The sequence below is a fragment of the Phymastichus coffea genome, unplaced genomic scaffold (genome assembly GCF_024137745.1).
Source record: "Phymastichus coffea isolate CEN01 unplaced genomic scaffold, Cenicafe_Pcof_1.1 PCOF00048, whole genome shotgun sequence".
NCBI lineage: Eukaryota > Metazoa > Arthropoda > Insecta > Hymenoptera > Eulophidae > Phymastichus > Phymastichus coffea.
Window position 1 is genome coordinate 73385 of NW_026706859.1, and position 26561 is coordinate 99945.

A 26561-nucleotide genomic window follows, 5' to 3' on the forward strand; every position below is an offset into this window, starting at 1 on the left:
TAGATACTTACGATAAGTCGCTTGTGTAACGAACTTCCACTCGGCCATGTAGTCCGACTAAAAGAGCAGGCACCGAGAACACCAAGCGTACACTGTTTGAACTTATCGCTCGCAAATCTTCAACATTTATTTCGTACGTCTGAGGTGTGGGTATATTTGCTTGACCTAATATTTCATATGGATTGACTGGTGGAAGACCGTGGCCATATTCTGCACAGAAAAGTATACTTCATTAGATTAAATATAAAGAACAGAGTGTCTGGCTTATTCAGCGTTGTAATAGACTTTTCAATACATGCGTATTTATAAAAATAAAAGCTTAAGATGGGGAAAGAATTTCGAGTAAACTTTGAGCATATATTTGAATTAGTTAAATATTTTAATTGATTATTTTAGTTCCTCATTATTTATGCTTAAACTTATTATTTACGTTGTATAGCTGGAAGGGATTACAATAGCATTGTAAAATTTTATTAACAGTTTTATAAACACTATTATTAGTTATCGTCTATGCTGTTTAATTTTTTGTACTATTCTATCGCATTCGTGATGGCTTGACGCGGATTTCTTAAAAATATAACAATACTCTTCGCGTAAAAAATTGAAATCCAGCAATACCTATTGTCTTAAAATTAATGAACGAAGTGGATTAGATTTAAATCTATATATTAAAATAAAATCATTCGAATTAAAAATATTCTCGGCGCATCCTCAACGAACGCACCTGTCTGACCAGCATCTTGAGGAACAAATCCGTGCGGACCAAGATGTGATGGTACACCAGCCTGAGCTGGGTTAAGATCGCCAGCACGTGGAGGTAATTCACCAGGCTGTTGCTGTACAGGATAATGTTGTTGCTGATACAGGTTTGCATTAGGATCATGCTGAGCAATATGAACAAGTAAGTCCTCCAATTGCTGAGGTGTACTGGGTACTTCAGCCGCATGAACATGATAGGTTGTCTGACCACTTTCATCCTTTTGCGTAAATATCTGCGGCTTGCTTCCTTTTTTCGAAGGTCCAAAGTAGTCTGATTGCTGAGGATATGGTTGACGACCTTTATCTCCAGTAGCGATTTCTTGATGAATATCATACAGTCCAGGATGTCCCGTAGGTGGTTTGTTGTTCAATTCAATCAAGCCTGGATGTTGTTGATTGATCAGATGATATAGTTCATCTGGGATGGCATCAGGATTCTTTTGAGAGATCTTGATGGATGATGGTTTTCCTTTTTCATCTGAAACTGGTAGTTTTTTCTTGGACACTGGTACGACGTTATTGGGATCTTCAGGCCGAGATCCATAGGCTGGTCCAGCAGCTGTATTTTCCACAAGGGTATCAAAATGAGATTGCGGAATATTTTCACCGTTGGCTGGAGTGAAATCATGATCGGGCACATTCAAAGGTATGAATTGTGGTTGTTCAACGTGTCCTGGAAGATCTTTGTTTAAGCCCGGAAGTTTGTTTGGACTGGCGGGTTTAGAAATCGGTGAGATGATTGGTTTTTCCGAAATGTGGGGTTTCTCAAGGAAACGATCGGGCGCTAAAGGACCCGGGAAGGTATCGATGTTATCTTTATGAGATTTGATCAAATCCACGGGTTTTTTCGAGTCAGATTTTGATTTGTTCTTCTCTTTGACTGAAGCCACCTTTTCCGTGTGATCCAGATGAAAAACGTCTTCTATGCTCGGCTGCGTTGGCTTAAAGTCAGGATTATAGGGGCCAATGTAAGGAACTGTAGGGTGACCCGGGTCCATGGGGTAATGAACGACATCAGAGTTAGGAGGAAACTGAGGTTGGGGAGGATGAGTGGTAGTGAGCCATGGGAACAACGTAGCCTGAGGAGGCTTCTGACTTGGCTTACTAGACTGTGTTTTATCTTTTGACTGCTTGGCCGTTGTGTCTATAGCTAGAGGACCAGGGAATACGCTTGTAGTCGAGTTCATTCCTGTAATTTAAGATAGTCGGCGTTGGGTCACTCTATCAAGTTTTAAATGTAAATTTTACAAAAGCCAGTCCACTGTCCATGCATGCTACGCAATATTTATACCATTATTTGGATATATTTTTAATATTAATATTATAATATATGACTTTTACTCTATTAAAGAAAACTAATAAAAAATTTATTTCGGTATAAAATACGTTTTTTAAATATTTACGTAACAAGTTTGCTTAATTTTTTTTATTGCATTCGGTGCTTATCATTTTCATTTAAAATATTTTTATTGCTATTCAGGTATGTAATAACAATAAGTCAAGAATTTTCATCTTTAATTAATTGAAAATCTGTAAATTATCAAAGCTTTTAATAATATCATTGATTGAAATCAGGAACTGAATGTACTTTATATCTTCGAAAAAAAATTTAATTTGTTTTGTAACATTCAAAATAATGATAAAACATTTGTAAAATAATAAAGAGTTTGATAAATTTCATGCGAACAATTAAATATATTAAAAATATATCAAAATATGATTTTGATTCATTGAATTTACAAAATTTTTACAATATCTACAAATTTCAAGTATAAAAAGCATTTTTATATCATGTATATGCTTCAAAATGCACACATACTTTTCAAATCATAAACATTTTACAAACCAAAGCTTTAATACAGCACTAACGAAGCATGCATTGTCGCTATGACAAGTACTTTGGATAAAAGATATGTACATGGAACTCATTATATTTTAGAATGCATGTCGAGTAGTGTCAATAGCAAGTCCGTATAGGGGTTTTAAAAGGAACAGGGTCAGCCAAATAAAGGTGATTTTAACGCAATATACCTTTCGTATAAAGCAATTGGGTCCAAAACCAAGGTAATATGAAAAACGCCAAATAACTTTAAATCCGTTTGGGAGCTTTGACGCATTCGCAAAATAATACACCGTGGATCCTGCCTGTGTTAGTATTTAAAAACAACCGAGTACCGCCAAATCCGCTTTACATTATTTTTCGTATGCTCAACAATATAAAAATGTATATACACGTCGAAACGCATTTTTACATAATCGTAAATTTCGCTTCATAACAATGTTTCAAAATTTTTGACCACCATGATTGTATTTAAACATATTTAAAATCTTTTCCATCACCATATGGTTAATAAGTTGCAACTGTTGCAGCTAGCAACTTTTCAAGCACCAAAATAATTCATCGTCAAACGTAGCACATATTCTACAAATACAGCCTGCTTTCCACAAATAAAACAAAATGTAACGCAAACGTTTTGTAAAAATAAATATAAAGCATACCTGGTCCAATCGGTCCACTCGAAGGGGGGCAAGCCCAGTGTAGACAGCAAGAGTCACTTGGCAAATAGGTAAGAATGGCATTTTGTGGTTTGCAATTAAGAGTACTCGATGGCTGCGGTGGTACAGGTGGACAAATAGGATTGCAGGTCACATTTCCAAACTCGCAGTAACACTCCTTTTCGCAACCTGTTATGTTGGTTGGCAGCTGCGACCAATTCTCGTACATTTTGCCTTCATACATGCATGATCCGTTATTTCGGCATCGAACTTCCTGCGAAAATGATTACCACGTAATTCAATTTCATCCGTTTCAATAATTTTTTTATGGTGTGATTTTCAAACGTACTTGTGGACAACAGTTTGGAGCTTTCGGCACGTGATTGGGCGGTACAGTTTCCCAATCTAAGCAGTGAGGATCAAGCACGTCGAGACCAAAGTCCGTGGGGCATTCGATCGTGACACATTCAACTTGAGCGGTTTCGTTGCAGAAGCACACCGCAATGCATTCATCGTGCCACTCGGCACCAATCTTGTAGGTTTTACCGCGATGGTTGCAAGTACCCTTTTCGCTTTTTTCCGTAACGCTAGCTTTCGGCACTTCGGCGAGTAATGATACATGAATTGCTTGACCTGTTCGCGGACCTTCCACGATACGAACATAATAGCCGTGACCTGGTTGTAAATTCGATAGTATTCCGTCTGGAAAATAAAATTCAATTACTTAATATTGGGATTGCAACTAGATCAACTTTTGTTTGCACAATGCTTACCTTTGGTAGGTTTGACTTGTCTCCATAGATGATTATTTTCTGAAATCTCTACCGTGACTTCGTCTGGTAACTTTGAGGATAATTTCAGCTTGATTGCAGTCGAATTAAGTACCTTTACGTCCGTTAGGTTGACAGACAAATCCGCTGGACCTTCGGGCTTTATTTCATGATCGCCCAAAGTAACGTCGCACAATGTAATGCTACAGCAAGGGTCTCTGCAAATCAGTCGTCATAAAGTATTATAATTGCTTCCAATTAAAATCATTTATAATTTCGTTGGAAATCTGTAATACCCAGGATCTTTCAAAACAACGCAGCGATCGTGCTGGTTAACACCAGTCGTCGTTTCATTTGGGGGACACCTCTGCTGGCACTTCAAATGACCTCCTGCCTCGCAAATACAAATCTTTGAACATCCGTCTTCAAGTTTCTGTCCACGCGCAATAGTTGTGTTGCCGAAAACGCAAGTTTCGTCTGGCTCGGGTGCTAAATTAACATTTGCAATGAAATTTATTATTACGCGTTAATTAATGTAATAGCATATAGAAAGTCACTGTTAATGTATCTCACCAGAATCGCTACAAACTAAAATAGCACAGCACGGATTTTCTGGCAGCTCGCGAGCATTACAAAAAGGATCACTGTTTTTCCTGCCCGCTCTGATTAACGGTGTTCGACACATGGGCTCGCAATCGATGATTTTACCTCCCATACCGCATAGGCATTGCTCGTCGCAGCCTCGCTTGATTTTTTCTCCGATGGCATAAGTACGGTTACCATCGATACACATAGGGGCAACTGTTGACAATGGATTTACCATTGTTACGTTTGCTGCTGATGTACCGTTATGTGAGGCTATGTACTCTCCACCTATAAGTGCGCCAAAAACAACATTAATCAATACGATTAGCTATATAGCAATGTGTTTTTGGATGTCATTCTAATATCTTGGATTTTGTTTCATTGATATTTATTTCAAAATATTACTTTATTGTCGAAAAAGACACGAGATTCAATTGCGAATTTTCCAAGAGCAATTTAAAAATGTGAATATGTGAAAAATGCTCATGACACCACGGATAACCGTAAAAGGATGAATCTTACATTTTTCGGAAGAATTTCGGTTTCTTTTTTCTGAACAATTCTCTTTTCAGGCTAATGAATTATTCCACGAACGTATTCGCGAGTTGATTGCTCAATATGCCGAAATGGCCGATGATTACCATTCTCAATTTACTCACGACTTACCTTCCACCTCCCTATCCTCGTCGTCCATGCTGACATCACTGAGGTCAGTGGTATTGGAGTGCAAATTATTTGTAGGTTCGCCAGCCGAAACGTTGAGAGCTCTCGCACGAGACATCGCCGTTCCCACCACAGTCGTCGTGGATTCCATCTTTTTAGTAGCCTCGGTGGTGGTTGAAATAGAGATTGGTTGTTGCGTGGTCGACGTCGGCGTCATCGTCGTCGTCACCTGTGCGATTGACTCGCTTCGCCCCAATAATGGCAGTTCGATAGTATAAGGCACCTTTTCCGCCAATTTCATCGATTTTTCGTCGACGGTAGTTGACCACGTGGTGGTGTCGAAATCGGCTGACTGAGTAGTTGTTTCGACGCCATCGTTAACTTTGACGTCCTTTGACGATAACGGTTTCTGATGTTTAATCTCAGGCTTGGCTTTACTAAACTCGGCGATGGTCTTTTTCTTGAGTTCAATGGGTGGTTTCGAGTCCGGTGGAGTCACGTCGCTGCTGGTCTTCTTCGCGGAGACTTCGGAATCCAACGGTTTCACGCCTGGCACAATGTCGCCGTCCTTGCCTGCAAGCAGATCGAAACGGATGGAGGTCGTTTAAGTAAAGGAGGACAAACAGATGCTACGTGAGAGTTATGTATGTACTCTTATGGCCAGTACAGGAAGAGCTTCTGTCAGACAGTGATGAATAAAAAAAAGTGCCTTTCCTTTTTCTTGGAAATCTTATTTTCTACGTTATAGAATTGCTTTTTTATTATTTTCTACGTTGGTTTTGTTTGAAATTGGCTTTTTAATACCGAAATTAAGAGTCGTGAAGAGTTGATTGCCGCATGCCGACAATTCAATTTACTAACATCAAACTACCACAAGTCGGAAATTAATTAAAATACTGCTACAAATATAAGACGAGATCGTAATGTATAACACGTGATAGTTTGACGCGGTAAATTGAGATGTTAAATGTTATTAGAAATGCATTTTCTAACTTGACCGCTTATATCTACACGAAGCAGGAAACATTAAAAGGAAAGAAACTTGTTCCACGACGTCACGGAACAAGGCGTGTATCCTCGTACATTATCGCTCACTTCTCGAGGGTCAATCCGTTACGATGGCTGATATACACGTACTGTCGCTTAGGAAAGACACAGCAGCAGTAGATTTTGGCGACCTTCATGATAATGAAAACCCCGTTAAATGCAAAGTATGTAGTGGCGTATCTTCGCGAGCATTGTAGAAATCATCTCGGCGAATCGAACAATGGGCAATCAAAAAGAAAGGTCATTCTCATCCGATCTTGCAAACATCTACTCATCGTTAAATTAGGTTGACTGTTGAGTTGGTAATGAAAGATAGTTTTTCCATTTTGAATATTGACAAGTTTATTATTGAGAGTGCAATTAGGGTCGCGAACATCTCTCTTGGCTTAATGAAAGAAATGGTCACCTCATAGACCGACAGCCTGAACATAGTACGCGCGTGCATAACGCGTAAGGAAGGAAATAACAGCTGTCGAATGCTTTCATTATACTCATGTACGCACGCGAATTTGAAAACTCATAAGCTGTCGTTGCAATAAGCAACAAATGCAGGAATCCGCAGTAAGCAGAGCGCTTGCGCCGTGCAAAATTCAAGAAGGTAAAACGAAGTATGCCACACCCTTGACACACATCTATGTAGCAGATACATGACAAATTAAAATTCGAAAATGCACGTGATTGTGCGTTTTCGTGTTGAAACTTTACACAGCTCTCCAAGCTCGGCGCCACCATTGTTTCATACCAGTGCATTTTATTAGAAGCTCTTTATGTTATCTTCGTAATTAATTGAGTCTTTTTGAAAAATATCAAACGGAATTGTAGGACAATTAAGCGCGATTAATATCTCACTGTCTTCTACCCCATTGTTTATAAAGCCTGAGAAATTTTGAGAAAGCACGTGGAATTCACAATGGATTACTTTCTGCAATGAATCAAATCGCACGCTCGTGGCCATTAGAGCGGCTTGTCGCTCCTTTTTTTTGTTATTTTGTGAACTTCTTTATAAGAAGAAAGTAAGTAATATAGTTATGTTTGGATAGAAATGTGACCGTGAGAAACAAAGAAAGCAGAATGCTAATATTCCTTTGTGAAGTGCTTTCTGCCTGCGAACGATTTGCATCCTTAGAGCGATGTTCTCGGCATTTAACAAGAAATTAACTTAGTTTAGGTATTTTTAGGAGTTTTATCCATTGTAAGATAAAAAAAGAAGTTTTTACAATTTACAACAAATATTATGACCTTTCGTAACACAATACGCATAGCTTTGATTACAGTTATGAAATTCCATTTGTAAGCAACGATAAAAATAACTTGACCGCGGCAATCATCGACGGAAGTAATAGCTGAAACGCTAGTGCATGTACAAAAGCATTACAAAGAGAGAAGCCGCCATAGAGAAACTGAGGTGAAGAAACAGCGCCGCTCATCATCATCATCATCATCGCAACACGATGCAACCCTTTTCTTCCCATAGACCATCGACCGTTTTATTTCACGGCCCACGGCACTTACTACTCGGGACGAATTCTTCGTGGGCAGTGAAACGAAGATCTTGATAGCTCGCGCTCAGGATGAGGCATATAGAAAGTCACCACCCTCTCTCGCGTGCAACGAGATCCACGATCCAGACACGACCACGAGCCCATCTTTCTCTCTCTTTCTCTCTCTTTCTCACTCTCTAAAAGCGCAGGTGAACACTTGTCGAAGGAGAGCTCATTTTTTGACGATACGAGACAGGACTGCTTGATGGAATTTATGAGAAGCAGCGCTTTGGCTTGCGTAACTCTCTCGCGCGCTGTCTGCCACAGGGAGGGTGATATAACGTAATTAGAAAGTATAGATTTTGACGCTTCCGCGTGGTCGATATCGTACTTATTTTTATTTATTTTATTCACGACGTGTTACAATTTTGATGTAATAGACTCTCCACGAGATTTCAATTTTAGTTTACGATTGGCTGTCGAATAGCTGCTGATACCCATTAGTTGCTTTCTTCAATCAGATCTGCAGTGGAATTTTTTCTAGACAAGTCATCCCATCGGCGCGTGATAAATTTATAATTCGCACGCAGCGTTCATTGTGTATTTACGCTGCTAATTGTGATCGCAAGACATTTTGATACAATGATTAGAATTTATGGATATTGCACTTTAATTGATGATACGGTATAATATGTCATATCGCAATTGGCTGGCGACTTTGTTTATCAAGCGGTTTGCTCAGAACACCGTGCAATTACGTCATTTGCCGCGTTATAACGTTATCATAGTTAGAAACGTATTATATCGAATTAAAAATTAAATTAAAATGTGTCATCGGGATGGAAATAATACCATACCGCGCAGACCCGATTAAAGCTCCTTGAAGAAAAGAACATTCATTGCAATTGCTAAAAAAAAAATTATCACGAGTCGCTCGATAGACAGCGCACAGTTCCCGCGTGGTTCGGTCGAGCGTATCGCATTGCTTCCGAGAGGAAAAGCTGCGAGTAGGAGGCATCGGCAAAAAAGCAGAAGTAGACTTGCGTACGAACAGGACCCCACGCGGTCCGTGACTTTTCAACCCGCTTCCGCGTTGCGTTCGCTGTCTCTACGCATCCTTACGGCTACATGTCGCGTCCCGTCGTGCGCCAAACAAACGTGCAATTGCCAGGTGTGAAATGGCTGCGGCTTGCCTCATTTTTTTGCTTTTCTTCTTCGATTTCTGCATTTAATACGGTCGATCGCGATTCTACTTTTTCCTTCTGCGGGTGATATCGCCCGCGCAAAAACCTCGTTCACGCTTGTCCGTTTCATCGGAAGAGAATTTTATAACGCGCGCGCGCGTTTACAGCTCTGTCGAGGAAAAGAAAAGTTCGGAGTGTAATTCGTGGCTTTTATTTTCCGCAACTCGTAAAAGCAACGCCTTTGTTCTGTATACCCTCCCGGCAAAATCATACCTTATAATTTTTTCGTTTTCTGTTTTTTCCATATCTCGATATTATATGCGTGGCTGTCCGTCTGTTTTACGCGTCGATTGTTTTTTCAACCGAAGAGAACGAGCTTTCTAACAAGTTATATTGCGTAATGTCAACTTATGCGGCGTATGTGTCTGCGCTTGTGCAACTGAAAAACCAGCTTCTCGATTTTCGCCAATCGTCTTTTTAGCTTCGATCAATATTTGCACTTTTAACGCCACGATCCGCGAGTATTTTATTAAAATCATATTTTTCTGTTCCACGTTTGCACAGCGCTGAGCAACTGATCTTTTGCAAGAGTTATACTTTCACGTATGTAAATACAAGGTAAACAAGTGAAGCTTTGAGCCTGAGCATGCCGTTTGTTAACAGAAAACGTAGAAAGAGTTCGACTCGAGTAGGAAGATTATAAGACATTTCGTTCTTCGTTGAGTCCAGCGTCGGTCAAAGAGTCCAGATTTTTCCACGGAAAAGAGTCGGCCTAGCAATAGTTTCCAAAGTTATATCAGCGACTCCGGGGCGTTTAGCACGAATGGCGAAGCTTAACGGTGATCCTCGGCGCGCCGTAAGCGACTTCCATGCCTCGCTCGAGAACGGTATATATTATTCAGTGCCTAGCGGCGTGCCCCTCTTTCCTCGCGGACGCCGCGTGGGCGCGCACGCGCGCGCGCTCTCGCTGCTCTTCCTAATCTTCTGCGTACGAGCCGTGTCCGTGCGTGGCCGGACGACGAAGCGAACATAACTTATTGGGGGCGCGTATCGCGTTGCTCGCACGAGCGAGACGTCCATCGCCGTCCACGTGAATCCATTTTGCAGCCCGTCTTATTTATTTGCCGCTCGAGCATTTAGCTACCAGTTGTACGCGGCTTTTATTTATTTGCCGGGAAAGTATATCGCAGCTGCCGCTTGCTCCTAATTTGGTTTGTTGCCTCATGCACGCGCGCCAAGTCCGTTTCCCGGACCATTTTGTATTTTGTAGAAGATTTAATGCGCATTTTGGTGAAAACTAATATGCATATATATGTGTATATTCGAATGCGCATGGTTTTCTAAAGCTGTCATATACAACAACCACATTATTTGATTTTCCAAGGAGATTTCTATCAGTGCGTCTTTCTTCTTTAGAAAATACGTCAAAGCGTGACAAACTTTCATAACGTGTCCGTGCAAAAATAACCGCTTAAACACTCGTCTTCGCTTCACTGTTGCAGCATTTTTTTTACAACGTCGCTGACCTATTTTCATGCATATTCCATTTGAAACCGTAACTCATTTTTTGCGTTCAAAGGCTAATAAGTACTCTCATAATTATGAATTTACGATTAGACTGACGTAAAAGGTTTTTCAAGTAGAACGCATTTGTCAAGCCGGTCATCGAATAGAATTCTCGTCGCAACTTGTCGTTATTTGTGCCAACTTCATTATTTTCGCAGTAAAAACCAACGACACGTGAACTTAAAACGATGACATTGGAAAGTAACATTATGATTGTTTATCTGTAGTCTTTCACATGGATTTGCTAATTAAAAATTGTCCGTATAGCATTCAACATGCAAATACCAAGTAATAGCATTAAATCTAACCTCCTGCAAGCTAAATGCAAATGTTTGTCCTAAATGAAACTGCAGTCGCAAAGATTAGCGCAGATATGAAAGTTTGTACATATATTTGCGCCACGACACGTCATTTGCCCACGCGTGATTTCCCGGTGTAGGCGTACATTTATACGCTCGTAAAGCGCCTTCGTCATCTTAATATGTCAAGGTCGAGTTTGCGCTATAAAGCAACTGAACCATAACATGCCAGCGCCGGCTTTTCTTGCGCAGCGCACAAGTAAATTGACTTATTGCAGTTGCTTTTTAGGCGCATTCTCGCGTGCAACGGGCTTGCGGTAGCTAGACGGAGAGTATAACCGCGAGGCGCGCATAATTAGAGCTCATTTTGATAAAACGGTATTAGCCATTTCGCGCGCTCGCATCTAGTCTTGCGTGCACCTGCGTAGCGGCTACATGTGTATAGGATTACGAGTCCCTTGACTTTTCATCTCGCGCATGTGTGAGATCCGCAGGTGCGCGCGCGCTGCCGGCTATGCCGAGGCCAACGGCATTGCCTATACTCGTCGGCAAGAGCGATCTATGCAAACAAGCGGATGGCGACAGACGTCACATGCCTCTTAGCAATCAATGCAACGGATTAACAGACAATGCGCGGCCTTCCTTTTCACGTTCGCTCTTCTGTGCTGCTCTCTCGCGTGCTGACAAAATGGAAAGACGTGTCACAGACAATTAGATAGGATGCGCGTTGCTTGGGCAATCGATGGGCAATCGAGCATTTCCATATGTCCGTTTCGAGGAATAAACCGAGCACTGCGTATGAAGTGCATGATTTTATTAGCGAGATATACTTAACGTTGATCTTTATAGCTCCGGTTTTCCAAAATTTCGTATACTAGCAGTCTGATTACGTAGTTTTTTAAATTGTCGTTTCGCACCTTGCCAACTGACTGGATCTCGTAACGTTGACACGGAAATGCGAGCAAATTACGACAAGTGGTGCTGCTTTATTTTTCGCGATTGGGTAAAAAAGGAAAAAACGATTAGGAAAAAAAAGAAGGATTTGTATGCGGTGCCAATAATTTATGAAATGATATTTCCTGTCTTTAATATTCCACGGCGTAAAATTGAAGTTTCACAGTGAAACAATTCATTGTCAATCGTGGTGAAGTCGCAGGCAAGCGTGAACGAGAGGATAGCGGCCGAGTAGAAAAAAGTGAAATGCAGCTGGAGTTTTAAAGGAATGGCAATTTCTTGGAGAGAGAGAGAGAGAGAGAGAGAGAGAGAGAGAGAGAGAGAGAGAGAGAGAGAGAGAGAGAGAGAGAGAGAGGGATAGACTATAATGAGACGCGGGCGGGCAGCACGACTTGCAGAACCAGTGCGCAGAATGGAGATTTTTCACTCTCCAAAGCGGCGGTGCACGAATCGAAAGCCGCCGCGTTTTCTATAGTGTCTCCACTGTCAAATCCGATATAAAACAATTGAGTGACCGTATCCCTCCCCCCTCTTCTCGCGCAACGAGTCATCCCGTACACGTAGCTTTTCACTTGCGGGGCAGCTAAGTGGACCGCGACGGGGCAACGTTTCTCCATACGACGATTATTCAGCAGTGTCGAATTTTCAAAGTTGCGCCTCTTATCATGTGAAAGGCAGACTTGAAATGAGTGAAACTGTCACTTGGAAAGTTTTGCCGGTTACGTGCGCACACACTAGCATTGTTATCGCTTGGCTTCTCTGTTTATGGCCACCGCTGCACATCGCCAGCAACTTCGCGGAACGTGTAATTTAACGTGACTCGAATTTCTCGATGCGAGACGTGCTCCTACTCCTATTATAATAATAGTTTTATATGCCTCTGCTCGCGACTAGATATACCGTTAAGAAATTCCTAACTATGTACTGCTGTCGCCGCCGTTGCTGCCCCGCCAAGCCGATATAGATAGGTATTTCATTAAAGTGAAACGACACAACTTTTACTTATCGATCAGTGAAAAGTCACCGGCTTTCTATTGTACGCGCGGACTCTGTGTAAGCGAGCATTCCATTCCCCATCGAAAATATGTTAAACGATCGCGTTAAGCTGATGACTGTTAATCCTGGCTTGTAATGGTCAAAGTGAACATTGCAAAGGTCAGATAAACTGGGTGTGCGCGACATTCCAGAAATAGCTTCTTGCGCGCGCAAACTCAGCATTCTGTTTCGCGCATTGTCAGCTAATGAAAAATGGCTGGAAGCTTACTGACTACCCCGATTAAAGGTGAATCGGTAAGAGTCATCCGAAATAGAGAATTATACTGATTGATTATGTACGACTGCCGAGAGCGTTGCACGAATGAAATATCACTGTCTCTCTCTGTCCCTCTTACCGCAGTGGCAAGAGGGCGTGTAATTGGTAATGTAAGCGTTATTAAACCGCACACGCCGGCAATTACATAAAGACTCTATTGCGCACGTGCTGCCCGCGAGATACACATCAAATAATTTATTAGCCAGCGTAAAAAAGCGTATCAAGGTGCGTGCACGCGGTCGAAGCATCGTCGTGATCCCATACCTACATACCTATATGTGCGTTGTTATCATCGGGACGGTAAAGAGAAAACGAGATGTGCGCAATCTTTGGCGCATTGTCCGAAAAAGAGAGCAGAGAGTGCGCGGAACTCCAGTTGGCTTCACAGCTAACGGAAGTCGTCGCAGCTGCTGCTCGTGCGCGTGTATGTATGTCGAGTGTCATCGCCATTGTCCGCCCTGAACCTTCTTGTTGTTGTTGCGTGGATTAAGCGTGTCCCGGAATCTAAAAAGCCACGCGGAGTAGGTCAATTGTAACGATTACGCGAGCACTACGCTTTTTAGCTGTTTTCGCTCTCTCTCTCTCTCTCTCTCTCTCTCTCTCTCTCTCTCTATCTCTCTCTCTCTCTCTCTCTCTCTTTGGCTGTGTGAAGGATTCAATACGGGACGCAGAAATAACACCTGCTCTACCGCGGAAGCACGTGGCCAATGGAGAAAGAGAGAGCGATCACTGCACGAAGATTAGACAGATCAAAAACTTTGTTGAGGTATATTCTCTTATGACAGAATGTGCAGTTGTGTACATTGAATTGCATGGCGCCTTTACCACCGCTGCTCGGAATTCTTAAAAGATTCTAAAGGGAAGATATTTTTCTTACGGGTGATTTAAATGTGACGAGCACCTACGAGATCGGTCGAGATGACTTATCGGTCTTTCATTTGACTTCTGTGAACCTTATTGCTTTAGATGAGATCATCTAGTAGTCGAACAATCAAATGAATCGCGCGTTTAAAAATAAACCTATCTTCGCATATAATCAGCAACCAATTGTCGTGGTTATTCTAGTCCCTCCCCCTGGAGCAAATGTATTCGAAAGGTACCATTTGTAAATATACAATTCCAAAGAATTATCCGTGCAACACATAACTGTTATAACAATATGATAAGATACAAATAAGGCTCACTCTAACAAGTGTAAAATAGAATGCTATCTAGCGTAATGGGTTAACAACGTCACGGTACTTTAGAGCAACCCGAGATCTTGCAACTTTAACGTCGACAGCGAGAGTTTATCGTGTACATATAGATGTTTGTACAGAAGGAGTTCTTTGGCCAAAATCTTAAAGCATTCAGGGCTCATTTGAATAAGCGTGAGCTCGGACAAAGAAAATACGTCTTTAATGCCTCGTGTTTTGGATCCGCGACGGTACCTACATCAACACTGCATGCAAGCAAAGTGACATTTGTTTTAAAAAAAGCAAAGCCACACGTGTCTTTCGTAATGTAAACGGGATCGCTTGACTTGATTGCAGTAACTAATGATACCATTTTCATGTGCATACTACAATGGGCGCATTCTTTCGAGCAAACGAGGACAATTAATTGGGCTTATAAAAAGTCAAAGTGGAGTTGTCGATCGTCATTATTACATGTCTCGTCGGTTCAATTAAGCGTTGAGTTATCACTGATTGTCATTAATGCGAGTAAACTATCATATTTAAAAAGCTGATTTTCATCAAGCCGCCACCGCACACACGCTTCAAATCCTATAATACACGTGGGAAAGTAAAATGAGTATACGATACATGTTCTATGATAATGGCTTCACTGGAGAATTTGAAATATCTGAAAAATGTAAATAAACGAAACACGCCTATTTTTCATGGAACTTGAGTGTATTATCTTTCCGTGGTTTTTCCTCGATTGCCGCTTGGCGATTCGAAAATCACTCAATCGATCCGGGTAAAAACCCACCGATCGCCCGTATGCCTGTACACACGTATATAAGCATTGGCCGCTCAGACGCATAATATCTACGTGCTGCTCAAGAATGCTCAAGGTGTCGAAGGTATTCCATTTGAAACTTTCAATTTTCGTAATAGACCTGAGGGTTCTCCGTGGTTGACTCAGCAAGCAGACATTGCCATCTCCCCACCGAGCCGTACAATATCAAAGTGTATGAAGCCAGCGCCGAAATCCCTGTTGAGGCGTATATTTTAGCTACGTCATAACGGACCTGCCGCGCTGATCCTCGCCACGCTTTCGCGCCTCCTGGAAGCGCTCGCTGCGGGGCGGGACCTCCCTCGTGCGCGTGCACCACGGAAATTACGCGTTTTCTACTCGAATCGAAAGCAATTGCGCAACACTGCTGCGAACAATGCCTGTCCAACTCGCGGGCTCTCGATCCCGAGCTGACCGAAACAATTCCGCTCGCCTCGCTCGGATGTCTACACTCAGCTTCGACTGCCAGACATCGTTGGAAGAGTTTTTCATTTGCGTCGTACGTTATCCTTGGTGTCAATTTTTTCGAAATTAGTCAATTTACTCACGCATTACTCGAGCGTGGCATTCGGTCTATCTAATCTCATTGAAATTGCAGGCTTCTCGCGATGCGAACTGTGAAAAAAAAAATTCCCAAGACGTTCGACTTTCAGTTTGGGATACCGTGATTATGTGCTAATCAAGTATGTTAGGAACGTATCGCGCGCCAGGCAGCTAACTAACAGTACATTGTGCAAATATGTAAAAAGTATCCCGCGTGAGCTAGAAGAAACTTGGAGCAGCGACTGCTCGCTACCTACGCGGCGTCGAATCACCATGGAATTATTTCTCACGACGAACGGGTATATATATCGCTATTGAATGCAAAAAAAGGTGAAAGATAAAAGGCGTGAAAATAAAAAAAAACAGTCATTTGCTAACGGTATGAAGCTCGGATATGTACCTGTAGGAATTAGCAATCAGCGGAGAACCTCGTTTTCGTGGCGGTGTGCAAATAAGGTGAGATTTCATTAAATTCGAATGCCAAACAACGAAAGTGTTTTGGGCGTTTTTCCAGGAGGGGGGGGGGGGGGGGGCGTTCATCGCGCTGCTGCTGCTCGCTTGCCTCGGACTGGCTTTTCTTCTCGTTTAGTGGCTCCCTCGTGATATGCAGTGAAAGAGAAAGAGCTCTTTCGCGAATAAACTCGCGGCGCAGCGAGCAGGCAACGGAGTGTATGCAAAGGTGCCCTCACGCGATCTCCCGTGTTTATGCGCCTGGCGTTCAATTCTCTTGTCTCGCTGTACGCATTGAGGAAGCAACAGCCATAACGCTGGATGGATGTATAAGCTCGCGTGCGGGGTCGGATTTGTATATTGCACCTGCTGCACCGCGCAGTGAACGACCCGAGCGAGCTCTCTCGAGCGATTGATTTTTTTAAGACACCTCAACGATCCTGACTGCTCGGTTGATACGAGCCTCATAGCGCGCGTGGCTGCATTATCATCTAGAGACTTCGAGTCGAGCTTGACTCGTGCATCGTGAGCGCGCGCGACCGGGGGTTATTGGCCTGAGACCGGGATTCCGGTACGAATAGTCAGGAGGGTATCGCGTGTGTTTTCTTTTTTTTCAAAGGGAGGCTTCTATCGGCCACAAGTTTTTTAGGCTCAGCTGTCAAGCGTACAGGCACATCTAAGAGAGAAGGATAGTATCGACTTATTTTCCCCTCGTTTCTGTTTACTCTGAACTCAATCGTCAATTTGTCGGCTTCATTGTGACAGCTTTTGAAAAAAAATTCGATGTAGAGTTGATTTCAAGCTAAGCAATCAAAACTATTTGTATGGTAACTAACTGGTTCCCTCCCTTTTCAGTTCAATTGCACTGTTGCAAACAAATCACCATTGCAATAGAATGAATCGCGGCGCGATCGGTAAGAACACATTCCAAGTCCCAAGTTAAAGCCAAGCCATCTCAATCAAGCGTGGCGGCAAAAGAATCATTTGATCAGCTATTGTGTGGGATGTTTCACCTCGCTGTAACTATATAGCCAGCGGGAAAACAGGAGATCGTTAAAGAATCGACGGACTAGCTCGCCTATCCTAAATCAGTACCCACGCCGTGGCGCCTGGCAGCTGCGCTTTGCACTTTCGCAAGCGCTGACTGCGTGCGCGCGTGTGCCGGCGAAGAGTTCGTACCGCAACCGCCGGAGCTAATTGCCCGAGCGCGCGGTGTCAATGAGCATGTGAGAGCGAGGCTGCGTGTCGTCTATATAGTCGCGTTTGCGCAAAAGGAAAAAAAAAAAGAAAAAGCAGATCGTCGAGAAACTCTCTACTCGCGCTCGCGTGGCTGCAAATCCAAGCTTGACTTTGTTCCGCCGCAGATGGGAACCAGAACTTTTGCAATTTATGTATAGCACTTTGCGCTATTCTCGCTGTTTGGTACACTTTTCTCTTTAGGGGCTATCTAATTGTTAGTGCTGCAGGCATACGTGTTCATGGTGTCAGTAGGAATTTGCACTGCATTTGTCATTGGCGCTTTCTCATGATTGTTCTGTTGGGAATAATACAATGAATCAATTCAATAATAGGCAATCCGAATGCTCAAAACGCAATCAAAGCGAAATGATCTCTGCTTATTTCACTTGGTGGGATTGGTAAAATCTCAATGATGCTATAAATTTGGCGTTAAGTAGGTTTGTATACCGCCAGAGTTATTCTTAACTAATAACGTAACAAATTTTATTTAGTAAATATTATTTGATTTTCTTCATTGTGATCATTTTTAAAAAGCTTTTTCGAAAATTTTCCGCGCTATAATTTACCGAGGAAAGCGATTACAAGCGATGCAAGCCGGATTTGGCCTTCTACACTTACGCGTGCATTTTACGCTTAACTCGTTAAAATGTAGTTAGCGCCAAAGCTGCGCATAAAATTCGTCGCGTTGCATGCCTGTCGAAATATCGTATCTGATGTCATTAAACTCGACTCTTCTCTCCTTTCTTTTTTTCGACGCTTCGTTACATTTTCTTACTCGAGCAAGAAATTTCCGAGCGTTACGATCTTGTCCGCGAGCATTTAAAGTGTTTTTTCTTTCTCTTCTTTTTTTACGGAAAAACAACTGATTTGCGCGTACACGCGTTCACTGTCGCAACGCAAAATCTTTGTGTAGATATAGGATACACTTGGAAAAATTTACGGCTCAGCAATTAGCCGTGTGCATGCAATTATAGCCGATTTGGCTTTCACCGCGCGCGCGGCTCGCACAAAAATATTCCCGAAGCCCTCTCGCTCTTCTGTTTGCGGTATTTTCGCACGCGTTTCGAATTAGTCGGATTTGAGTTCTAAATGCTTACGCGATTATCGGGGGCAGTTAACAGGTGCAATAAGTGTCCCAATCTTGGCAAATTAGATTTAGAAAGTACAATTTGATAATCTTCGCGGTTTTATCGAGATAGAGAAATAAGCCGTTGACGGCTTGGAATTTCTTGAAAAAGAAAGAAGAAAACTGATAATTTCTAGCTGTATTTACTTATCGAAAGTATCCGACATAACTGCATGTCCGTACGCGCATGCCATTCCTCGTTTATGAATAGCCGTAGCTCGCTCGGGCATCATCACGCAGCCCCGAGTGTGTAGCGCGCAACGACTATTCTTAGGGCACTCGACCGATATAATAAATGCGGCAAAAGGAAACGTTCGAGCGGACGTCTCGCCAGTCGCGGCGCGCCATGCGCGCACCTTTCCCGCGCGGAGTTGCACCGCTCCGTTGGCGCAAGGACGATCGACTATCGCTTCGTTCGCGCGCCGGAGAGATTGCAAAATCAAAGTGTGCCGGCACCGCGGGAATCGCATTTAAATCGCTCGATATGCGCTTTTGCGCAATCGAAGAAAGTTCCGTTTTCTCATCCTCGCCGCGAACGTCACGGGATTCACCGTCGTGCACACGAGCGTTTTAATGGCATTGGCGGCAGAAGAGAGTGTCCTCCGGTCGCTAGCCCGACGCTGTAATTGTGTCAAAGGCTCGCTTTGCCCTAATAAGGCGCACCTATGAAACTCGCGCGTTCTGTGAATCGTGCGTGGAGAACGTCTTGCCGCGGACCTTCTCCGTTGCAGCGTCCACATACACGTATACCGAAGCAAACGAAAAATTGCTCGCGGTTGGCAGTTTCACTTTGTCTTCGAGCGATGCGATCGCTACTCGTTTTATATCGGCGATCGATTTTACTTTACGCGCGTAACTTGCTATAGAGAAATTGCGTGGCAATCGGATTCAATTAACCTTATTAATGTTGGGCGTCTAAAGGCTTTAATTCCTCTGCGAAGTTTACGATGTGCAAGGAGAACGCTAAGTCGCCATTTGTATTTCGTACGTGGAATCCTTTCCACACCCACGTGTAGCTACGAACGTACAAATCAAAAGTTGACGTTCGCGCAACGATCTCTGGACTATAGTTTGATATGCTTGTAGCGTGAGACGAAAGCACCGATGTGCGAAATTCGCATGTTTAGAATCAGACTGAAGGGGGAGAGGGGGGGGGGGGGAGCATTTGCGTCAACGAAAGACGACAGCACGAAAGCTAATTAGTCGAAAGCGAGAGATGTCCTCTTCGCGCGTGTACGGCATAACGGTCCATGTCCGTACGTGGACATTATCTCGCGCGAGTTCGCGTGTGTGCTAAAGCCTGAAAAAAGTAGGTACGTATATATACGAACGTATGCGGAGACTATGCACTCGCGGATGCACGCAAACGAGGTTCGTGCGAAAAGAAAGCAGCGGATAGAGCGAAGTCAATTCAGCCACTACGTTTTTACTTATCGACTTCTCTGCTTCGCTCTCGTTTATTGGCTTTCAACGATAAGACAAAGCCACATTCGCTCATCACTGTACGGCGCGCAACTAACGACGGTGAGCAGGTCTTAAAGCACTCCGGCGTGTCACCGGCAGAGCTAACGTCGTTAATTAAAATAGCCTCTGCTTCGTCGATAATTGTAATCCTTCAAAGTCATTGTCGTAAGATGCCACGTCCATTTCCCGAAATAGAAAGCTTCGGTTTTATAATCTTAATTAAGATCGCGCGGGAGGCTGTCGCTTATAGCGGTGATTCGGCGCGCCGTGTAGCGGATATACGCGGCGTTCCACTATATATGTGTATACACCTTGCTGCGCATTGTTTCGTTAATGCTTTTACTCATTACACACTGAGAGCTCCAAGCCGCTACATCTATGCGAGAATTGCCTTGTCGCCGCCACCGCCAACGCGTTTTACGAGATTTTTTCTCCTTTCTTTTTTTTTTCTTTTTTTCATTCACCGTACTTTCCACCGCGTGGAATTTCCGGATTTTTGCTCTGGCAAATAAACTACGATCCGTTATGGTTTTCCAGATAGCTGCCAAGGTGGTATAGGTAATTTCCATCTTTCGCCAAGTGTATTACGTAATTGTCGCGCCATTGCTTCACCAGCTCGCACTCGCGTGTTTGGGAATGATCGCACGGAAAGTAATTCACCTACACTAGCGCCGTTGTTTATTTGTTCATTAGCCGAGCGAGTCGGCGAGCTATGTACATATGGATTCTCGAATATACTCACGCTAATTTCACGAAATACCGTTTCTCGTTTTAGCAAACTGTTTAAATTTTTCACCGGCTTTTGCATTTGTACCTTGCGCATAAATCTTCAAACGCGAGCATGTTTTAGTACGAATCGAAACGCACCGGATCGATACGTGGAACACAAAAGTTTCTGTCGTCATGGTATTCCTTAGTCACTGTTGCACTGACGACCGATGCGGAGGTACAATCCGTTATCGATTAAACTTTCCTCGGCCCGCCTGTAGCTCAAATTCGAACGCGTCGCCATGGGTCTGAGTTTATTTAAATGTATACAGGTGAATCATGCACCTTTAAAACGACTGTATACTGTCGCTGGTGAAACCAAATAGGGTGGATTTTGGTCGACTGTACGGTAGACAACCAAATGTTTTTCTCGAGATATCGCGCGACGCAAATTAACAAAACAAACACGAGCATTAGCTTGTTCCTCTATGGAATAAAGCAATTATTCCCTCGACGCTCCATATTGCTTTTACTCAAGTTAGCTGCGTAAGTTGCGGAGAGCTATTAATTCGGCCAATTCATCCGGGGGCAGTGATACACAACTAGAAATCGCGCTGGTTATAAAACCTCCCGGCGTGCACACCGTCTCCTGACGTATACTTCTTATTTATCTGTTACAATAGAAGGCACTTATTGTAACATCGCAAGACAGAGGCGCAATGAACTTGCTTGTTTCTGTTCTGGAAAAACCAGTGCAATTAAAAGCAGATATAGAAGCTACGCGGCAACACCCGTGAAACTCTCGCCAACAACACGAAAAAATTCCTCGTTCGGGTAATTAAAATCTTCCTTTCATGCGCAGAGACACTGTATAACTTTTTTCCTGTAATTGTATATATCACTTATGAACGAATCTTACGGTTTTCCTGGACCAAAAAGATATGAAACGGACCAGAAAGAGATGCACGTCTTCCTAGTCATTAAAATAATTCAAGTAATTGGTACGACGGCGAGATGTATCCAAACGTTGCACCTGGCATCTTACGAACAAAAGCAGCGAATGATGAGCAAAGCGTAATAACAGCGGAAAAATGCCATTATCCCATCGAAAGGTATAATACGATTGAAAAAGGAATCTACAACGGCAAAAACATCTTAGGCGAGGAGAACTAACAGCAGCAGCATCCGAAAAAGAAGAAGAAGGAGGAGAAGGAGGAGGAAGCTTATATAGCCAGTAAGTTGTAATCGAAAAAGAAAAGCCAGCAGCAGCAGCAGCAGCTAAAGAGATATGCATCGCGCGCTTGGCAGCAGCAGCAGCAGCAGAGAGAAAGAGCAAAAACCTCGCGTGGTTTTCCGCGCGCGAGCACGAGAAGAATCGGTACATATACCCGGCCGGCGTACAGTACTATAGTCCTCCCATCGCTCTTTTCCTCTCGCGGCCGCGGAGCGCAGTTAGCGAGGAGTCTTTAACCTCCCGCTTCTCCGCCTCTCTCTCTCTCTCTCTCTCTCTCTCTCTCTTCACGCAGAGGCACGCCAATTTTTCCCGCCGCCGTCGCCGCTTGCCTGCCGACAGAGAAAGAGCCCTCGTGAATCTCTCATTCCGCGCGACGGACAGTCGCGCAAGCACCTCGCCTCCTGCATTATCGTCCTTCCGTGTAAGACGCCCGCACTGCTACTGTCGCTTTCCTTGTTGCATACTCGCTGCGCCCGCGCGATGAGTTTCCGCTGATCGGCTGACTTCTGTGTGTTTATCAAGACGGGCACGGGCGCGTGTTTGCACTCTGACATTTTCTATGAGCGTCGGGTTCATCGATACACGCTCTATCTTTTCTACTATGGCTAGCTTTCATACAGATTTTCATCGTTATCGTCGTCCATTCGATTCAACGCTTACGCCGATGAGCACTGCTCATTCTAATAGAGATTAATTCGGTTGTTTTGCAGGACAAGCAGTATCGTAAGTGAATTCACGAATATTCGACAAATTCCCCCCGCAGAACGCAATCACATAAATCAAGCGACCCTGGTCTTTCCTCGAAAAAATTAAAAAAAAAAATAGCTCAAGAGTTGGACAGAGCGTGCGCTGCATAAGCCAGACGCAAGCGAGAACTTGGCGAACAAACGTATTACAGCCTCGGCAGTGCTTTATGGCTGTGTACCGAACTCGTTTTCTCTCTTTCTCTTTTGCTCTCGCGAGTCATCATACTGGCGCTCCTCCTACCTCATCCCGTGAACCTTTACATATACGACTAGAATATAAACTATTACCTCCTCCGTGCGTCCGCGTCGAGCTCTACAGTCCCTGTTCGCTTAGCTCTGTTATACTCGAGGAACCGGTAATGCTACCGAGTGTCTCCGAAAATTTCTATCCATGAACTGTTCTTTGATCGTTCGACGCTTCTTTCTTCTTCGACTTTTCGGCCAACGAGTTAATTTTCTATACGCACAGTCCCCTTTCTTTTTTCTCTCGTTCAGTATTGTACATGTACTTTCACGTGCGCCAGCGTTCTTCTCAAAGTACCTGACTTTTCTTCGTGTCCTTTCATCCGAGCGCGTACGCGTGGGAGCGATGAGACACATTTTGCTTCGCGGTAATTATCATCGCGATTCTCTCAAAAGATCAAATATAATAAGTCGTCAAAGTGAAGTTTTCAGTGTAAAAGTAATTAGAGAAGCTGAAGGTTGGGACAGTGACGCATTGATCGCGAGATAAGCATAATTAAGGCTTGCAAGCGAGGACAATTTATGTGTATTTGCCGTAGGTCGACAACGTTGCGCGTCTCGTTTTCGTGTCTTTCTAGAGTGGGTGTTTGGAAGCATTTCTACGTATGGTTAAATAGTGAGAACGTTATTTAAACGAGATATCTGTCCGTGTTTAGCTCCTGAGCTGACTAACATGTTTTCAATTTATCACGCTATTGTGTTCGAAATTGAGCAAATCCGATGCGTTAATATTTATCTTAGTGCAAACGTTATGACATAGTTTATCTTTAAAAAATCTGCTTACAACATTATTAATTTTACCGCATGATTAAGGCGCTTTCATAGATTGGAATAAAAGAATGGAAATAAGGGCGGTAAATCGGCTTGGGAAATAATTGAAAATAATCTATCTGTCTTATCGTTAGCAAGATCGGCTCACCTATGCCGCCAGGATCATGAGAATCAAAGTGTTATAAGACAAATTCTGATGCAATCGCGAATATACGGCCTTCTTGGCGCGTCTATACAGTTTTATTTACAGCAATCCAGATGTTTAGCAAGTAATCCCTCGCACGGCAGGATTGAGTAGGCGCGCGCGGCTCGGTTAAATATCTTACAGAAATGATCCAGAAAAGTTTGGTTCGCGCGTCGGCCTTTTTTCTGCAGCCTGTCGGATCTCGTATTGTGCGGGCCCACCCCGGATGATATGTAAATGATCAAGATCTTTCGCCTCGGCATCTGATTTTGCTTTCTCACGTATAGCTGTGGCTGTTTCATAAGCAAAAATTTTTTCAAGCCTGCCTTTCATTGTTCTAGAAAGGTGCTTTTTTACACTCGATTTTCTTTCCCTCCCCTACCCGTGCGCGATTATTACTTGCGCTAACGAAATGTTGGTGTGCGTGAGAGATTGACGCGCAGGCGCTTACTTTCGCCGTGCAAAAAAAAACTTGTATAGCAAAGAGCCCCTGATTCCTGTCGCATACCCATGTGCGTATGTGTGTGCATAAACTAGAATGTAGAAGGAAGTTGTTCGAGAAACGACATACTTAATTTACTTTAATGCGTCGAGAGCGAGAGAGAGACGCTCGCTTTGAGGTTGAACTGTACCCGAACGCTTGCCTTCCTTTTTTTTTGATACTTCATTAATTCACGTGCTCGTAGTTGGTGAAATCTCAACTAGCGATTTCTCCCCGCCCAATTTTCCGTCATAACAACAACAACAAGAGCGAAATTGCTCTTGACATCTGCCAAAGTGAAGTCCCGTTGACGTAAGTTTTCCGTGACCAGATAGATCTAATAATTTCTTTTTCTCAGCGACTGCATTGGATACAGTTTAATTACCTTACGGTAACGTTTGATCAGCGCAGACGGTTTGTGCTGCACGCAGCAATCGCGAAGTCATGTTTGCTTACGCAGCTACACTCGAGAGCGCAATCCATCGTCGAAAATATTTGAGAAGTGGCATTTTTACCGATTCGACCGGTGACTTTAGAACGTTACGCGTCTGAATGAGCGACGGCAAATCGGGACAAGTTTTCCATTGTGAATCAGAGGAATGACCTGGAACGATTGCTCTTGGGGCTAGAGAAGTTGATTTTCTATAGAGTAGTTTTTCGATTCGAACGTGAATATCACCAAATAGCGATAGCTATCTTTGTCGCGTAGACCAGGTGTCACCGATAAAATCAGCCCTAATAGTAATTATCGTGGCGATCGATTGAATAGATTACAATTCACCCTGCAATGACTAATCCACCAATGAACACACGATCGTACGATGAAACGTCGTAAACCGAAGGCCGTGAAAAAGTAGGACGTTCATTTGGAAGTATCCGTGCGTAGCTTAAAAGAAAGGTCGATGTGGTATTTCACGAGCCGGAAGTCGCGTTCTCCAACGAGTCGACGGGCGGCTGTGTGGCGCATCGTTAGGAGCAAATCATTCGCAGGGCGATCGGAACAGGGAGCATATGCCCGAGCGTGCTCGACAAAGTCACCGGCAGGCAGTGAAAGAAGAAGAGCAGAGAAGCTTCGCGGCATGCTCCGATATAGCTACTAGTTGGCGAGTGTCTTACCGGCAGCGACTTCCTGCGTGGCGACGCAGGACAGCAGCAGTAACGAGCCGCAGGCCACAAGGGCGAGGACGGGCCATCCTTGCCTGGTCCTCGTCATCCTACCGCATTATTCGGGTAACCGGCGCTTCGGGCACTTGACTGTTTCTTGTTTTTCACTGGTCGTCGTTGCACACTTTAACTCGATCACTCGCGCAAGAAAGAGAAAGGAGATTCAGGTCATGTCTCCGTCCATGTGTAAACGTATACTCTCGCGAAATTCCGAGTTGCGCTCTTCTCCTTCTCGAGATATTTTTTGTTCGATCGACGACTTCCTTGAGAGAGAGAGAATGAGAGAGAGAGCGAGAGACAGAGAGAGAGAGAGAGAGAGAAGGAGATCAGGAACGGGAATGCCTGCGCACTGCTCCGACGCTCAGGAGAGAGTGCCAGGGAGACCTGCGAACCTGTGCCGCCACCGTTCACCGGCCCCTCCGCCGCGCGCTCACTCGTCTCGTTGCCTGGTCACCGCTCTCTCTCTCTCTCTCTCTTTCTCTCTCTCTCGTTCAGCGTGCTCTCCTGCAGCTATGGCTTTCCTTTGCTTCTCGCTCGCGCGTATATTTTCTCCACCTCGAGCAAGAGAGCAACGGAGACGGAGAACTTCGGGCTTTATGTGCTCTCTCGCGAGAAAGGAGACATTGGCTGTGTGTGATCCTCCCGCGGTCACCTGCGCGCCAGATACACCAATTACTCCGATTCCGCCAGCCTTGTTGTTTTTTTCTTTTTTACTTAACTGTTTTTTGTCTTAGTTGGTAGAGGATTTATCGATCATAGATCGCATTATAATAGCTATATGTCTAATTAGGTTATTCGATTCTCATTTATTGACTCGTTCGACTTTTCTTTTATTCTATCGTATGACATAAAATATGATAGCAACTTTTTTCTCTCAAAAAATAACGAATCTGAAGCGTACTGCAATAGTGTAATATTTATAAAGTATAGCTAAGGTTCTGTATACTTTATGCACTAGCGTGCAATCGTGAGTGTCATTTTAAAATCATACATCACGCCTGCATGAAATAAATTACTAGGAACAATGAAAATTTCGGAAATTGTAATCTTTTTCGAAGTTCTCTTCTTTACCATCAGACTAATGTTTATTG

The 26561-nt window shown here is 43.5% G+C and overlaps 1 protein-coding gene across 2 annotated transcripts in view; it reads right to left on the minus strand.

Annotated features, from left to right (window-relative positions):
- LOC131665255 (putative epidermal cell surface receptor) overlaps positions 1 to 25649 on the minus strand; it is a 28417-nt gene extending 2768 nt beyond the window's left edge. For both annotated transcript variants that reach the window (XM_058937027.1, XM_058937028.1), the window contains exons 1-9: positions 25423 to 25649; positions 5277 to 5846; positions 4599 to 4898; positions 4322 to 4514; positions 4029 to 4243; positions 3605 to 3957; positions 3259 to 3529; positions 725 to 1948; positions 12 to 210 (exon numbers count right to left, since the gene is read on the minus strand). In XM_058937027.1, the coding sequence (XP_058793010.1) occupies positions 12 to 210; positions 725 to 1948; positions 3259 to 3529; positions 3605 to 3957; positions 4029 to 4243; positions 4322 to 4514; positions 4599 to 4898; positions 5277 to 5846; positions 25423 to 25519 (3422 nt within the window). In that variant the 5' untranslated portion in view covers positions 25520 to 25649. The remainder of the gene's footprint in view (positions 1 to 11; positions 211 to 724; positions 1949 to 3258; positions 3530 to 3604; positions 3958 to 4028; positions 4244 to 4321; positions 4515 to 4598; positions 4899 to 5276; positions 5847 to 25422) is intronic.
- Positions 25650 to 26561: the final 912 nt, after the last annotated feature.